General features: G+C 39.9%; 1 protein-coding gene across 2 annotated transcripts in view; it reads right to left on the bottom strand.

Moving 5' to 3' along the window:
* The window catches only part of GATB (glutamyl-tRNA amidotransferase subunit B), a 43,980-nt gene extending 41,404 nt beyond the window's left edge, over positions 1–2,576 (bottom strand). For both annotated transcript variants that reach the window (XR_012623137.1, XM_074823033.1), the window contains exons 1-2: positions 2,437–2,576; positions 277–427 (exon numbers count right to left, since the gene is read on the bottom strand). Coding sequence is in view for 1 of the 2 variants with exons in the window: in XM_074823033.1 (XP_074679134.1) it covers positions 277–427; positions 2,437–2,576 (291 nt within the window). In the remaining variant the exon portion in view is untranslated. The remainder of the gene's footprint in view (positions 1–276; positions 428–2,436) is intronic.
* Between the last annotated feature and the right edge of the window lie 14,036 nt (positions 2,577–16,612).

The raw sequence follows: 16,612 nt of genomic DNA, 5'->3' as shown, positions 1-16,612 counted from the left end.
CTCAAAGAAGTATTGCAATTCCTTCAGTATGCTGAAGTGACACTCCTTATTTTTTTCCCTTTGCAGAGGATATCAAGTGTCTGTAGTGACAGACAGGGAGTGAGTAAACCGAAAAGAAACAGTACTAAGCATCTCATGCTGTCAAACAACCAGAAAATATAAAACTACTGCAAAAGTAGTTCTATAGTCAAATCTAGGGAAGAACAAAATATTAGAAACATACTCAAAGTTGTCTGACATTAATCCTGATATAAATTAAGTTGAAGAATAACTTACTGGTAAAGTTCCTGGTAAAGAAGCATCAAAGAAAGATACCAAAGAGTTCGGAGGTGCTGCAAACTGGACTTGGGAACCAGAGAAAAGTTTTGAGTTGGAACTGATCTGTGCATGAATTTCCAGGCCCACAACTGGTACCCATGGAGCAAGACTGAAAAAAAAAAAAAGGGAAATACAATTTAAATATAGATGACATTAAACCACATAAACATCTAAAAATAGGAGAATTAAGAACTTCTCATTTATTAACAAGAAATAAATTGTAACTGTAAAAAAATTGCAAGTGATATTGTAAATACATCTACAGTGTAATGGCAAAAGTTGTGCTGCAGTACTGGAGAACTGAGACTGACAATATATATGGAGAGGACACTATGGCAAAGCATCTTCATTATATACAGAAAAGAATGCCGTAAAAAAGAAATGTAATGGTCTGGAACTTTTAACTTTTCCTTACATGAGAAACCTTAGAGAAATTAATGAGGCAAACTTGCATGCTGGATGAACCCTAATTTGGTACCTCGTGAAAATCACAAAATCATCATAAATATCAATTACTTCTCAGGTAGTTTGATAAATCTCCAACAGACAGGTGGCATAATAAATTATGTATTCTTTGTCAGCTAGTCACTTGCATGCTGGGAAAGGTGGCTCTCCAGAGCAGTGTTAGTAGCATATTAGCATAAACATTAGTAATCTGGTAATAGAGAAATCATCATTTCAACTACAGAGTGACTGCTCTCTGAACATATTCCACAGAATAAAGCTTCTCCATATCATCTAAAAAGTAATTGCAATTCTCACATCCATAACCTTTATACGGACAAGAGAAAAAGGTCACCTTTACAGTATGAATTGCTTGACAATTTCTCTAAGTAATTATCTGGCCTTGTACAAATGAAGTGGCACAAATAATATTTCAGTGATGAAATCACATTTCTATGGCAGAATACTTCAGCAGTGTAAGTACCCAGATAGCTATAGGAGATAAGCAAGCTATTGAAAAACATCAAATATATCAAGTACAGTGTTCCTTCGAAAGGTGAACATAATACATTGCCAAGATTTTAGTTCTGTCTGCCCTCCAACAGATGAGGACATCCCTACAAACACCAGACTAGTGATGCAGATGACACTTATATCACTGCTTTAGAAATATTATCATAAAGCATTAAGATTCAGATGTCTAAAGGAGATAACGTATTTTCTTTTACTGAAACATGATATTTTGGTATTTTCAACTATTCATAAAAATATCCCAAAGTTTAGGGAAAAAACATTGGTGTCTTTTGTTGTTTTTAATTTTGTAGGCCAATTTATTTCAGCATTTCCTGTGTTCTTTAGACATACATCCCCATCACATTATGGCATTAAAAATTACATCAGGTTTCGCTTAATCAGTGTGCTGGCTTACACTCAGATAAAAAGGTATGTGCATCCAGTCCTACTAACAAAACCAATGAGAAACCTGGAATTTCTTGCCATATTTGTTCAAGGTTTATTTGTGTCTCTAAAGAATCATCAGCATACTTCTGCCGGTGTCTGCACAACTTCACTTAAGTGATCAGCTGTGCAGAGAAAAACCTGAATTTCACCAGAGAACATGAAAGCTTGTACAGGCTGTAACTTTCAGTTGCAGGAGGAATAAAATGCTCCGTTCCGGGCACACTGTCGAAGTTTCACGATTCTCCCTGAAGAGAAAGTTTCCTTTGGACCAGAATAAACCTTCAAAAATACTTATGAAAATTGGTGCAGTCCTTGCTGTTTATACTCCGAACACGTGAATGTTAACGCTTTCTAATTTGCTTGCATTGCGCCTGGCTCTTATCAAACATGGGAAAGGGACACAGCCCCCCTGCCAAGACAAATACCGTTTGGGGTTTTTGAGGGAGGGGTGCAAGATAAATGCATGCTGAGAAGGTGCTGCCAGCCACCAACAAGCTGCAGATGCCTTACACCGCTCAGAAAATGGTATTTAAAGCGGGCCCTCCTGCTATCACCATGCCGCCGCCCAGCTCCCACAGTCGTTGCTCTGCCGCCCAAGCCCGGCGACCCGAACCGGGGCCCAGCCCCCACCCTGCGGCTCCGCCCTGAGGGCGGACTGCTCCAGCGGAGAACCACCTCCACCGGCCCCTCTCCCCGCACCGTCCGCCACCGTACCCGCTCTTCCCCGCCGGCACCGCCCCTCCTCTCACGTTACAGGCGAGAGCCCGCTGCCCGCGGGGGGCGGGACCCCCAGCGCCGCGCTGCCACGCCCGGCGCCAAACCCCACCGCACGCCCGCACCGCCGCCTCCGCCATTTTGCCTTGCTTGCTGCTGAGGGGCTCCCGCAGCGCCCCCTGGGAAACGTAGTGCGGCGCGCGGGGCGGCTGCGCGGAGCGGCGGGCTGGGCGCGCGGACTACAACTCCCGCCAGGCCCCACCCCCTGGCTCCGCCCTCCCCGCGCACCGCCTGAGGGGGGCGGCTGGGGCAGGCGGGAAGGAAGGCGGGTCTGGCGAGGTGGAGGCTTCGCGAAAGGTTCTGCTGTTCCTCAGGGTGGAGGTGCGGAGCCAGGTGCAGGCGCACACCTCCCCGCCTTCATCAGGGGTGGGGGAAGACTGGCTCTGCTCAGCTTGTGGTGGACGTCCCTCAGCTTTGCCGTGGAAAGGTCTCCCCTGCCTTCGTGGCTCAGTGTGATGGCGGCCTGTTATTAGGCAGGTGTAAGTCCTCCTCACACACAGCTCTCCTGCTTACTTCCTTCCATTGAGGTGTTTCCCCAGGCACCCAAAAATGCAATAGCGTTAATGTGGGAAGCAGCTGTGTTACAATCTGAGAGGGTTTTGAGAGTTCTTGATATTTGTGTCTACAGGTCCTCTGCCTGTCCTGACAAAATTAACACCCTAGAAATGCTGGAGCACAAGACAGTGATTGCATTTGTGTCTTTCTTCAGCTGTTGTTTGAAGTGTCTTAGGCTCAGGTCCTCAAAGGGGTTGTGTATGCTTTTCCTTTGGGTTCACACTGATACAAAATGAGCTGCTGTTTTATAGATGACATTTTGCAGATCTTGGGCATCAAATGATACAGTACCATGCAGTTGAAATCTTGGATCTTAACTCTGTATTTAGAGCAGCAAGGTCCAGTCTCTGCAGGGCCTGGGAGTGTTATTGCTGTACAAATATATGGTAATAAAGAACACTGTCCGGGGCATATGCAAACATCTTAAATGCTGTTTATGCAGCTACATTTCCTAGACAATAGAATTAACAACCTTCTGTCCTAAGCCGCAGGCCTGTGGAGCTTAAATGGGAATGTACATTAGCTGTTGCTTATGTCATCTTTGCTCTATGTGAGCTACTGCTAATAGAAGCTAATCAGTCACAAACATAGGAGTAAGACTGATTTCTTCCAGCAGAGGACAGTGGTGCACATAAGCCCTGACAGTATCTTGCAACCTTTATGCCCTCTTGTCTTCCCAAGCTCACATATGCGATGTGGAGTGGTTCAGAATCATGTGGAAGATAATTCATCCAACTAAGAAAATGTTTTATAATGGTTGTTCCATAGCACCGATTTTATAATATATTTATATTTTAAATGAGTTAAATTAACAGGAGGTTCTTTATAAGAAGAACCAGTTGAGAGATAACCTTCAGCAGACACTGATCTACAGTTATTTGTACAATATAGCTTAGTTTATTAGTTTGTCACATTCCTTTTCTTGGGGAATATCCCTCCCTTATACACCAAAGTGTGACCAAGAAAAAATTCCTTTCCAGTAGAGAGAACTGGCCACATGTGGAGAATGAAAGGACATCAGAGTGACCCTTTTCCTTTTCTCCTGTTGTGAACCTCTTCACATATGAGATAACCTATTGTAAAGCCTGTATAGCAGTCTTTAAGCCAGTGGAATAGGTAAGAGTTTTTGATAATTTTGATATGAGGAAAACCCCATTAGTTTTGGGCTTAGTGGGGGCCTATGCAATGTATTGTGATGAAGAATGCATTTCAGGCTAAACCTTTAGTATATGATTGTTATTTCTGCAACAAATTTATTCCTTTAACAATTGTCCTTCGTGAACTCTGGATTTAATTATTATTTGATACTTTGTAGGGATTGACAGTTCATTTCAAACCAGCTATGATGATGTGTTCTGAATATAGCTCTAAAATATTTTCACTGGTGTAAAAATGGTAAGTTTCGAATTATTTTACTTTCTTTTAAACCTGTTATCCTGATGTAATAGAAGATTTCATAAATAATCACTAAGAAGTTAAAACCTTATGAATATTAAAATCATGTTACATAAAGCCTTACTCTGCCTTGATTGCACAGACTTCTGCCCTTTGTGCATATTATTTAAAAGGGAGTAGACAATACAGAGGGGTTGAAATCCACCTTCTGCATCCCAAACAATTCCCCTGGAACTTTTAGCTGTATGGGTGCTGTCTTACATAGAGACGAGGATTGGAAAGTGCCATTGTTTGTCATTTAAATTGTCTCAATGCTATTTTAATTTCTTTCCCAGAAAAAATCCTATTAGAAAGACCTTTTTCTTTGCAGCCCTGTGCCAGTGACCAAGTAGGTAATAAATGAAAGCTCACACATCCATATATATACAGGAAGCTGATCAATCACAGACAAGCAGGGAATAATTGCCTTTCCCAGCAGCTTACTTTGAGGTACGAAAGGCTACATATTTGTTCCTTATATACCCTGGGCAGCAGCCTGTACTTTGCAGTGTGTTTATAGATCATGCTGTGGCTTGGAATAGGAAAATATCTCCAGCACTGCATAAAGATTTGAACAATGGTAGTTCTGTACTAACTATGTAGACTTCTGTCTTAGAGAGGGTAGACCCAGGAGGCAGTTTGCTCAGAGTTTCTTATTGCTGTAGGAATTTAACCAATGCCTGAGAGGAAATTGGAATTTTGTAGAGGACAAAAACCCAACAAGATACCATTTAAGCCATAAACATGCAGTCTGTCCCATTTATTTGAAAGAAGATACCTTTGAATTTCAGTTTATAGGGTCTGAGCTCTAAATTCTGCTTTCTTGCAAGCCATGTTTAGCATGCTACTTACTGCTTTTGTGGACTGTGAGATCTTCTTTTGGTATAGCAGGGAATGGGGTATTCAGACTGGGGTGTTTGTTAGATACCTCACAGGCTGCCTGCAGTGTCTTATTTCAGCATGTGAAAGAAGGAACAGGCAGGAACCTCTGATAGATTTTGAAGCAGAGGGTGTGGCGTTTGGAAGAGTAAATCCATAGTCTATCAAATAATGAGACATTGCCCTACAGGGAAGAGTAATGAAGAGGATTGTTAAGTTTGGAAGGAAACTATCGTAAGGGATGTTTTCAAACTTTTAGGCCCCTCTGTACCTTGAGATCACCTCTGTACCTTGAAAGCCTTTTTTTCTCTACAGGTATAAAGAGAGAAATTTTCTTCTTTTTCTGCAACTTTCAGCTAATAATGGCAATGATTTTCAGTCTGGACTATTGATTCAATTTGTCTATCTACCAATAGTGGGAGATGGCAAATATAAAAAATTATACCTAATCTTGTAGACTGGAAAAGGCTACTTCTCTTGACTATAGGAGACAGTATTTAGGGAGCTAATAGAGCTGCCTTGTATGATCTGCTGGCCATGTGTGCATGCATGCATGCAGTAATAGACTGGGTAATATGAAGGGCCTCATGGTTTGAAGGGTCTTGTATCGAAGTCTGTTAATATACAAATTGGCATCAATTTCTACTGACAGCGCCATTTTATTTCATAAAAGTTATTACTCAGGTTGAAGGGCCAGACTTAGCTAGAAAAACCTACCACAATAAATATGTATGCACAAGCAATTTCTGTAAACAGTAATGGAAATATGGAAGTAACATGCAGATACTGATATTACTGTAGAAGGTGAATTCACTATTCCTCAAAGGTTGTGTTGTGGGAGAGAACCTGTATCTTTGGTTCAGCCCTGAGAAACCCTTATACTATGGCTCTTCTGTACTGGTTTTCACACGGTGTTTCTTGCCCGGGAGTGCTGCAATGAGCAAGTGACCGCACCTGTGATTTGAATCAGGTGTTGGCAATCTTGAAAACTAGCACTTTGGTACATAGTACGCTCCTGGTCTCTCAGAACAATGAGTTAGTTGGAAGCAAAGTGGTTACTGGGTTTATTGTAGCTGGGAAGCCTTACAGCCTGTTCGCTAAAGGTAAAGGCAGTGTTTATTTGAGGGAGTTTAGCACCATTAACTTTGTTTTATGGTGAGTACTACTGCTAATCCTATTGTTTAATAAATTAAACTCTTCCTTTTTCCATTGTGAAGTTTGGCTATTATAGGCATAAGAGGTTTTCCTAGTATGTCATTGCCATATTGATGTTGTATCTTGATTAGAAAATTCATGTTATGAGCCTATGCTACCTTTGGTGTGACTTCTAGCTGCCTAGGGATTAATTTCTTTTAGTCAGAAATCAGTATGATTCATTTCTAGGGTGACTGCTCCTTTTGGTTTGGACCTCTTATTATATACTATGTTTCCTAAATGCTTGAGTTGTAATTTAGGAATCATGTTGGGTTTATATTTAGATGCAGTTCCATCTATGAGGAATATATTTTGGTGGTGGTGGTTTTCTTTTATAGTATGTTATTCAAGCTAATGGGGACTACATTTGGAAACAGCAGAGAATAGGCTAAAGTGTCTAGATTAGAGAGGAGTCCATAAACCTGTATGAATTTCATGTGTGTACTGTCTGAGATGGAGTATGCAGAAGAAAGTGATTAATAATATTTCAGCTGATCTAAAATTTACTAGTATATTCTCTCTAATTGTATTGGCATCTGCAAGAAAGCCTTTAAAATGTCTTTCCAGCCTTTGGTTTTCATTTTGCTCCATATAGTAAAGAACAAGGAAGGATAAGGAAGAAGCATGTGGAAGGGAGACTAATTTGTTCCTGTGTTTTATTACTTTATGCATTGTATTTTTGTGTATTCTGTTTCTTCTGTTTACAATTTGCAACTGAAATTTCAAAGAGCTGCTTTATGTCCGAGGCCTGTTACTTCCTAAATTAAGAGTCATAACTCTTGTTATAAGTCTTGTTGCAGGCTATCTATGACTAACACATAAAGTTAAGGATATAAGATTTCAGTAGCTTATGGTTTCACATAACCAGTACTCAAACAAGAACTTTCTCCATTGACCCCAGGATAAGGGAAGGAACTAAATGCTGTTGTACAAAGTGCAAGACTAAATCCGAATCTTTGGTTTCTGAAGGTAGTCTGATGTAGTCTTGATGCTTGTCAAAGTATCTAATTTTAGAGAAACTATACCTTCTAAATGGCACTTGAGGTATATATTGTCCATTCTGATATCTTTTTAAATTGTTTACGGCTTCAGTTTCATACAGTCATTTATAAGATTCCAGCTGATAACCCCACCCCAGGAAAAAATAGGCACAAAGATCTATGCTAAATTTGTTAAAGAAGAAAAATTTTAGTTGAACAGTCAAATCAAGAATATGTGTCAAAGTGTTTTCCCTGACTAAGGGATGGCATTAATAATCAACAAAACCTGCAATTATTATTGACTTCTCTGTCATGAATAAAGTGAAGGAATTGTTTGAAAGAGTTGTCAAGCAACATAATGCTTGGAGTAAGCCAGTTACAATAATGACATTAGTTTAGTCTAAAACTAATTTTTTACTCAAAAACAATCTAAAGATAGTCTCAAGTGTTAAATCCTGTCAAGGTGCTGCTTTTCAGACAGGGATTTCTTTAAAACATGAGATTACTTGTAGGTTGAAACCAATTTGAAGAGGTTATATTTTAAAAGAAAATTATGTTCTAGAGCCTTAGCACAGTGCTTCTAGGGGCTGCCTTTATTGTTCTTAGCACTAAGAGTTGTTTTTAATTGTCTGAAGCAATAAGGGTGTGAACTAAAACTGTTGACCAGATGGAACTTTGTGATTAATTACCGCACTAAAAGCGCAGTAGAAATGTAAATGAAGGAAAAGAAGGAAAATACTGCACATAAATGCTCAAAAGCTTTGAATAAGGTTCCAGATCCTGAAGTGAGACAGTCTTGTCTCACCTTTTTTCTATGCAATAACACAGACTTTTGTTTTGCTTATTTAGGATTGATTTGTAAGGGGTTATTTATTTTCAAGACTGTATATTCCTTGCCTTCAGATGTGTACACCTATACCTTGCGTTATGCATCACCCAAGTGGGCTTGAAGAACACAGGGTGAAACTGCTAGATATAAAGTCTTTACTCTGGGACACAATTTTTTTTTTTCTTTACTTACATAGTTGCACTGCTGTCCTCATCTTTCCACAGTGCCTGTGGCATTTGAAGCAAAATCTAATTTATGTTCTTCTTTTTTTTAATAAGTGATAACAATGTTTGTGGTGTGTGTTTAGTTTTTTCCCTCTCTGTGCTGTATTTATGCCATACCTATGTGTTTGGTAACTTTTTTTATAGTGAAATAAAAAATATAAACATTGCTTCCTCCTGAGAATGAAAACAGAATGGAAGTGCCCTTCAAATTGTTCATCCATCTCACAATTTAGATAATGCTTATTCCTATGTAAGCGCCAAATACATACCAAAGTGACAAGTGAAATACAGAAGTACCACTATTTAGTAGATTAGATAGAGGGATGCTGTTTGTTATGGGGTTTGGGGTGTTTTGTTTGCTTTTCTGCAGACTCAGAAAGGCTCATTGCTTTTGAATCCTGGTTATGTTTTCTCCATGGATCTCTCTGGTAAAGATAGTGTGTTAGTCACAATCATTAACTGAGAGCCTGTAAGCAGAGCCATGTTGTGACAACCTGGAGAAATGAGTGCCTTTGGGTACAAAACAGGGCAGAACATGCAGAAACAGCACAAATGTATTTCCTGTTTTGTTACTTGTGTATTTAGTGAAAGGATGGCTAACAAAGTTGAATCAAGTATTTCATCTTGTGTCGTTTATTCTGTCCTTGGGCTTTCTGTGGCACCATCAGTTCATGGTGACTAGTGTGAACTGCTGCCCACCAGTAAATTTTTTAACTAACCAGAATCTTTTTTATTTTGTTTTAAACTTGTGATCTGGTTGCTTATGGGATAACTTGGCCCTATTGAAGGCTCTTGGGATGGTGTTTTGTACATGTTATATCACAGAGCTTCTGTTTTGCAATTTATTCTTTAGAAAAAATATGAATGATTGTACAGTCTTATGGACAACAGCCATATTAAAGCCATATGCCAGTGTAGAAAACCATTGATAGTAGAATACCTCTCTTACTATTAATTTTAAAGGTAAGGAAAAGAACGAAGTGCTGTCTTTTCAGGGGGTTGTTTGTTTTTTTTGTTGTTTTTTTTTTTTTTTTTTTTACATTATCGCAGATTTGCGCCTTAAACTTCCAATTACGGAAGTGAAATTCTCTCTGTAGAAACTTTTATTAACTGATCAATCAGTAACTGTTTTGGGACTGAGGTGCTTCAACTTCAGTAACTGATTAGTAAATTGCAGTCTGAAGCCAGAATGTAAGAGGTGTTGTGTGCTTTGCACATATTGGGGCAATGGCTCATTAAGTTTTAATAAATTGGATAATCTTTGAAGTCTGTATTTCTTCCTTGCCTTGTCCAGTATAGCAGCATGTGCAAGGAATTCAGTACAAGCCAGCAGCAGCACAGTGTACTTTGTGTCAGAAGGCTGCTTCTACAGGCCTTGTTCAAATAAAACTCTCGTGGACCTCAGTGAGAGTTTGGGATTGATACCAAAACTACTGCTAAAGCAGAACTGGAAGAGTTAGTATGTGTTAAATAATTACAGTAATACCTTTGCCTAAGGGACTTTAGAGACCAACCTTCCTAGCTTTGCCATATGCCCTTCTCTTTCTGAAGTATTCGCATTTATAGTATGGTAGCACAGCTTTCTGTCTACACTAGTAGTATTTCCTCTCTCCCCCTGACGCTCACTGTAGTGACCTAAGTCATGGTAATGTCATATTGCTGGCTTTTGTACTTTTGACCTCCTCTTGTGTCTTATTCTACTACTGTGTAGATTAAGGCAATCCCTAAGTGATTGCATAGGAAGCCTTTTTACATCAGGGTAGTATCAGTATGAGGAAAAATGATACTCTACCAAGTCGTTAGACAATTCATATGTTTTTAATGGATGTACAGAAGAACCTTTCTGCTAGGCCAGGCGTGCAGTAGCGACTGTGTGTTGGAAGGCTATGTGATGGGTAGCACCCTTTGGATTACTGCTTCCCGTGTTACTGAGCTGGAAATTCAGTGAGACACTACTTTGAATAGATACGCAGCTGCCTTATGCATGGATGACATACATCTGTGTTTCAAGAGATTTGATTTTTCCAGTTATGATCTGCTAACTCATGGTACTAGATAGGAACTGTCTAGTTCAGGGAGCATTTTGTTACCGCTATATGAGTCATGCAAAGCTTACTATTTCTATTAGGTCCTGAGAAAGAGAGATTTAACTTCTTGGAGTCCTCTTCCCCAAAGCATGTCTGTCTTCTTACAATGTTCTGAACTGGAATTAAGCATTAATTGGGAAAAACACCATACAAAACAAATGGCCAGAAATTAAAACAAAGATTACTACTGGCAGTCTTTCACTGACAAGAAGACACAAAGGACAAGAGCAGTACAAGCTGTGCTCTGAAATATGCAGGTCTGGACATACTGTATTTTAAGTATGTGTATAGAGTGTTTGGTTATGTAAAGTAGCTTATACCCTCAATGAAAAACAGTAAACTACCTTCCATGGTAGTTTCTCTGTGAATTCTGTTGTCTTGTAATTACACAGTCATGTTTAATTGGTCTTTTCCAATCACTAAATGTCTCCCAGTCTCCAGCTATTTCGTTTTAAAATCCATGTTTACACAGAAAGCAAAGACATACATTTAGTCAGGATGATTCTACTCTAACTTAAGAAAGAATAAGAACACTTCCACGAAAAATATAGTCAGTGTATCTACTAACCTCTTCAGAACTGAACACAAAATGAATTTGTTGTCTTTTTGTACCAAAGAGTGCTTGAAAGATTTGCAAATGTGTGGTAGTAGCATAATAAATAAGCAGCACATTGTGAATATATCTTTCAAAGGCCAAGGAATAGCTTAAATGCTATTTTAAATGGTGGTTGATAGAAAACATTTCCAGTTGGATCATGTATGGAGTAATTACTTTTGACAAGTTAATTTTGAAAGTGTCCAATTAAGCTATTCAGTCATAGCTTATCTCTTCACAGTGTGGCTGTATTCACTTAGATGTTCAGGCTTGAATTTCTATTATTCATTTAAGCATGGATCCAAATCCATGCAATGTGAATTCATTGAAAGGGCAGTTCTTAGCATTGAGAGTTTCAACCCCCCCAAATCCAGATCACAAGACTGGCTTAAATCAAGAGGGGTGTGAGGTTATTTTATTTTTTTTCTTTTTTAAGTAGTACTAGGCGTTTGCTTCTCAGCTTCTATTTTTTTTTTTTTAGCCTGTTAAATTAAAGCTGAGAATATGAATCTGAAACTCACTTTAATTAACAATATAAAATCAAATTTAGGGATGTGGTTTCTTATGAAGCCACCAGACTCCCAAAGCTGGGACTTTAAATGAAATACCAAATACAGAAATGTACCTTAGAATTAGAAGATAGAGAACTACTAACTCTGTATCAATGTTATAAAGTAAATATGAAGGGAGTATGGAGTATCAAATCTTTGAGATCCCAGGATGACACTAGCTATTTTCAGATGATAATAGAAGCTGTTGATTCACTGCTGTTGATAGCAGTGGAAATAAACCAAGTCAGGAGCATACTGTGATTATTCAAAAGGTTCAAGGGCATCTGTAACCTGCTTCAATCAGTCAGGTGTTTGGTTTTTAGGAATGAACTAATAATATGCATTAAAGATGGACTTTGGCCTCTAGAAGCTTTTAAAAAAGAACTTTAAAAAAAATTAGTATCCAGTACTTATCCTCTGAGTGAGCAGAGCAGGATTAGAGAACTGCCACACAATTAATCAAGCTAGTGATTATACCAAACTGAAAACTCAAGGGACCAAACTTACTAGGCCCTGGGCAGGTAATTTACATGATCGGCGCTGACATTAGTGAGGCGAATTCAACAAGATGTATGATAGTGATGGTAGCTAGTGTTTCTTCTCTGTCATCTATTCAGTTTTTCACTTGCACAGAAATGTCTCTAGTAGTAATGGGACCAGGTCAGAGCATAACTGAACCTTTATGGTTCTTTGCTGCTGACACAGCAGTTTGTAGGCTGCTGTTCTAAATCCCTCTGAGGAAAGAGAGAAGCATGTTCATCACAGACATGACAGAAAACCTAGACTAATGGTTTCGGACTTCTTTTTTTCCCCCTTCTTGGAAGCCTACTGCCCAAACCTGAGAGACATTGATTTAGCTATGCCCCCCCCCCCCCCCTTCCTTATGCTTAAATTCACGTGGAGACACACACAGGCTCAGGTACCTGCGTGGCTCTTTCCAGTCAAGACTTTAGTACTTTCGAGTTCTTTCAATTCCTTTGTATGTTTTGAAACTTAAGCTATAAATGGATCTTGACAGCAGGTTTCACACAGGGATCTAGATATCAGGCTGTATCATCCCACACACATATTTGGATTAATTTCATTTCTCTTCTGCAACTTGGGTTGACACCTGTTTGAACACAGCAAAAGCCTAGCTTTCCCTTGCGTGGCTGGAAGTCACTAACATGAGAGGAGGGTCCTCTCAGCCAGTCAGAGAGGGACCTGGGGGTGTTGATTGACAGCCAGCTGAACATGAGCCAGCAGTGTGCCCAGGTGGCCAAGAAGGCCAATGGCATCCTGGCTTGCATCAGAAATAGCGTGGCCAGCAGGGACAGGGAAGGGATCTTACCCCTGGACTCAGCACTGGTGAGGCCGCACCTCGATGACTGTGTTCAGTTTTGGGCCCCTCACTACAAAAAGGACATTGAATTACTCGGGCGTGTCCAGAGAAGGACAACGAAGCTGGTGAAGGGTCTGGAGCACATGTCGTACAAGGAGCGGCTGAGGGAACTGGGGTTGTTTAGTCTGGAGAAGAGGAGGCTGAGGGGAGACCTCATCGGCCTCTACAACTACCTGAAAGGAGGTTGCAGAGAACTGAGGATGAGCCTCTTTAACTAAGTAATAAGCAATAGGACAAGAGGGAATGGCCTCAAGTTGCACCAGGGAAGGTTTAGACTAGATATTAGGAAGCATTTCTTTACAGAACAGGTGTTAGGTGTTGGAATAGGCTGCCCAGGGAGGTGGTGGAGTCCCCATCCCTGGAGATGTTTAAGAGTCGGGTCGACATAGCGCTGAGGGACATGGTGTAGTTGGGAAGTGTCAGTGTTAGGTTAATGGTTGGACTGGATGATCTTCAAGGTCTTTTCCAACCTAGATGATTCTGTGAGGGGAGGGGCAGGCCAGGCCAGAACACATGTTGGGAAAGGTAATTGGAAGTTTTGAACCTGACATGGATTTCTAAGATTGACAGGTGAGCCCAGCAGATTTATCATCAAGTTTCATTAGTGCCACCCAGCAATGCAGTCTGTAAGTAGCAGTGATTTTTTTTTTAATTTTTTTTTTTTTTCCCCCTGGACTCTGTGTAGCTTGACTTTTTCTGAAGCTCTGCACTCTGAAGAAGACCCTCCTCTATAACTTACTGAGTGGCTCAGGATGCCAAGAAACTTTGTCTCCCCGAAAGCTTCTGCGTTTATGTTCATCCCACGCGCTATTTAAATAACTGTTGACCTAGGCTTCCTAAACATGGCTTGTCTAACGCTATTTATCTACCTACTTATTAAACCAAAAAAATCTGACCTTCAGTATTTGTCCACTGGGCTATTTCTCTAAGATTAATTTTGTAAGAGACAGCTGAAAATCACTTTATATATTGGCTTTTATATCCAACTGTGGAATTATCTAGAGGATAATAGTAATATAAATCTTCCACCCAGATTTTACAGCATTGTTTCTAATTTTTTTCAACACAGTTACAGTAGGTCTGGGTTCAGGTTCACATTGTTCCCCCTTGCATCATTGCTTGTATGTGAGAAAATAACTGCAAAAAGCATGGTGTTCCAGGGTACACATCTGTGACCTCTGTTTTGGTGCAGATAATGTGATAACTGCTGACCAATAGTACAAACACACACCAGTTTTAGTATAATTACCCTTTGCTGAGGCAAGAAAGTGTCCCTAAATTCCATTCCAAGGGCAGAAAAACAGCAAACAAACGGAACTCCCATGGCCTGAATTTTAGCGACAACAGCGTTCATGATGTAGAAGAAATATGTATTGCAGGGTCTTCGAAAGGACATTAAACCTATAAGGGTTTTCCAGGTAAAAAAGCATGTTCAGATAGTGCAGTCTTAAGCAGATTGTCCCAAAGTTGGTGTGAGGAAGCTGAAAAGGCGGTAAGATTTTGGCTGAAGAAATAAAGCGTTATTAGTGTTCCTCTGAGTGTTGGCAATGCAGGACTTCAGAAAAACTGGTTAAGTACTGTTGGATTGAAATGGGATTTAAAACCAACCTGATGCTCTTCTAAGTTATAATGGAAGTCAAATTGCTTCTCAGCAGTCCTGTATGTTAGCAAAATGCTGATGTGGCTGAATGTTTTCTTCCCATGATCAGTGGCAGTGAACAGAATTGTGGTGTGATTGAAGCTTGGTTTTCATCAATGCTATTTGAAATCAAACTGTGGTGTGATGAGGACAGTGTCATTACAGCCCTATGAAATGAATAAAGTCTGGGCTGGTATCCAGTCCGGAAAGTCTTGTTCACTGGGTAGAGGATTTTATGAACGGGCTGCACCTGCCATGCTGCCCAGTAGTAAACTGGGGAATGCAGTGCCTGATGTTTTATGGCTTAGGCTCCATCCTGCTTGGACTACTGACTTGCCACAGCAATTATCACAGATGTAATACAGTAATTTGTATTGCATGCTGGCAATGAGTTGTGTATTTGTTTTTGATGTCTAAATTCAAAGATGTTTTAACCTTCAGTTTCAGAGTTTGTTCACATATTTCATAAATTCATCATTAGTAAAATTTAGTACTCTCGTGCTTTCTATTTTATGTCACTGCACTAGTCTTTAATTAATCTTCATTAGTTATATATTCATTAGCATAGGTAAACACTTGGGGCTAGATTCATTGTCCATGTAATGTGTGGTACAATGATTTAAATGCAGGAAAAATTGCTCTCTAGGGTATTTAAGTAAGGGGGGAGTCTAATTTACATATTGGGACAATTTAGGGCTAGCCAAGCAGTGGCTGACAGCCCATTCAACTAGATTGGAATGGAAATGGAGGGAAAACATAGTCAGCAGAGAAACTGTGGTTTACTGAAATGTGTATATATATGGGCCTTTAGGGGAGTTCCTTAGGAAAGGGGAAGTGAGTGCCCTACCTGTTCTTCCCTTCTTTATGCAAGAGGAAAGTAAATGATCTTTTACAGTCTGACCCAATCTGAATATTCAGCAAGTGAGTCTCTACTAGGGCGGTAGCAGCATTGTCACCTCTGCTACCAGGTCTTGGGAGCAGGCAACTTTTACTGTATCTTATTTTCTCCACCTGTGTGCCGGGCGTAAACACCATCTCTCCTGCAGCAGAGAATGAGCTGTGTGTCCATGCTTTGGTGTATTGGCACAAGCCACAACAGAGAGGGGGTTTGTGCTCATGTGCTGGACTGTGAGGAGGGCTGGCTGAGCTACAGTCATGGTATTGCCATCCTGTCTAGGATTCCAGTTGTGCTGCTTCTACATTCGTTCCAGTGGTAGAACAAACTATTCGCTTATTTTGTGCCTTGGCATAGGCATGTGAAACTAATGGTGCACTCGTCCTTTCAATTCAGTGAGCTTGAGGTGTAAATTACTACTCATGAATACGTTGTTTGACTCTGTCCTTCACAAAAGTAGATGAAGTTCCGGATGCTGATAATAGTGCTTGTGTTAAATTGTTTCCTCATTCCACAGTTAATCTTAAGGATGGAGGAAAAAATATTTTGGGTCAAACCCTTCAGTCTTTTCTAACCTGGGTAATTCCTTGATTGCACAAATAATCCCGTAAGATTTCATACTAATAGAGACTATTGACTCAACTGGACACGTATATCTTAAACTATTAAAAAAATAAGCTTGTGATGTAGCAAGATTTTAAGACAAAATAAGCATAAGTAGCAATCTGACTATAATATTAACTTGCCATTTTTGTCCTGTACAGTTGCATGAATTTGGTAATGTTCATCCTACTGGAGCCTGTAGGCATCCTATTGGTTGTTAGTTCTTACTGGAAGATAAATAATGAAGCTAAGAGGTTGATAAGTGTGGTG

Source organism: Strix aluco, chromosome 4, assembly GCF_031877795.1.
Source record: "Strix aluco isolate bStrAlu1 chromosome 4, bStrAlu1.hap1, whole genome shotgun sequence".
NCBI classification, from domain to species: Eukaryota; Metazoa; Chordata; class Aves; order Strigiformes; family Strigidae; genus Strix; species Strix aluco.
Note: the sequence above shows the minus strand (reverse complement) of the source record. Positions and strands in the feature narration are given on the sequence as shown.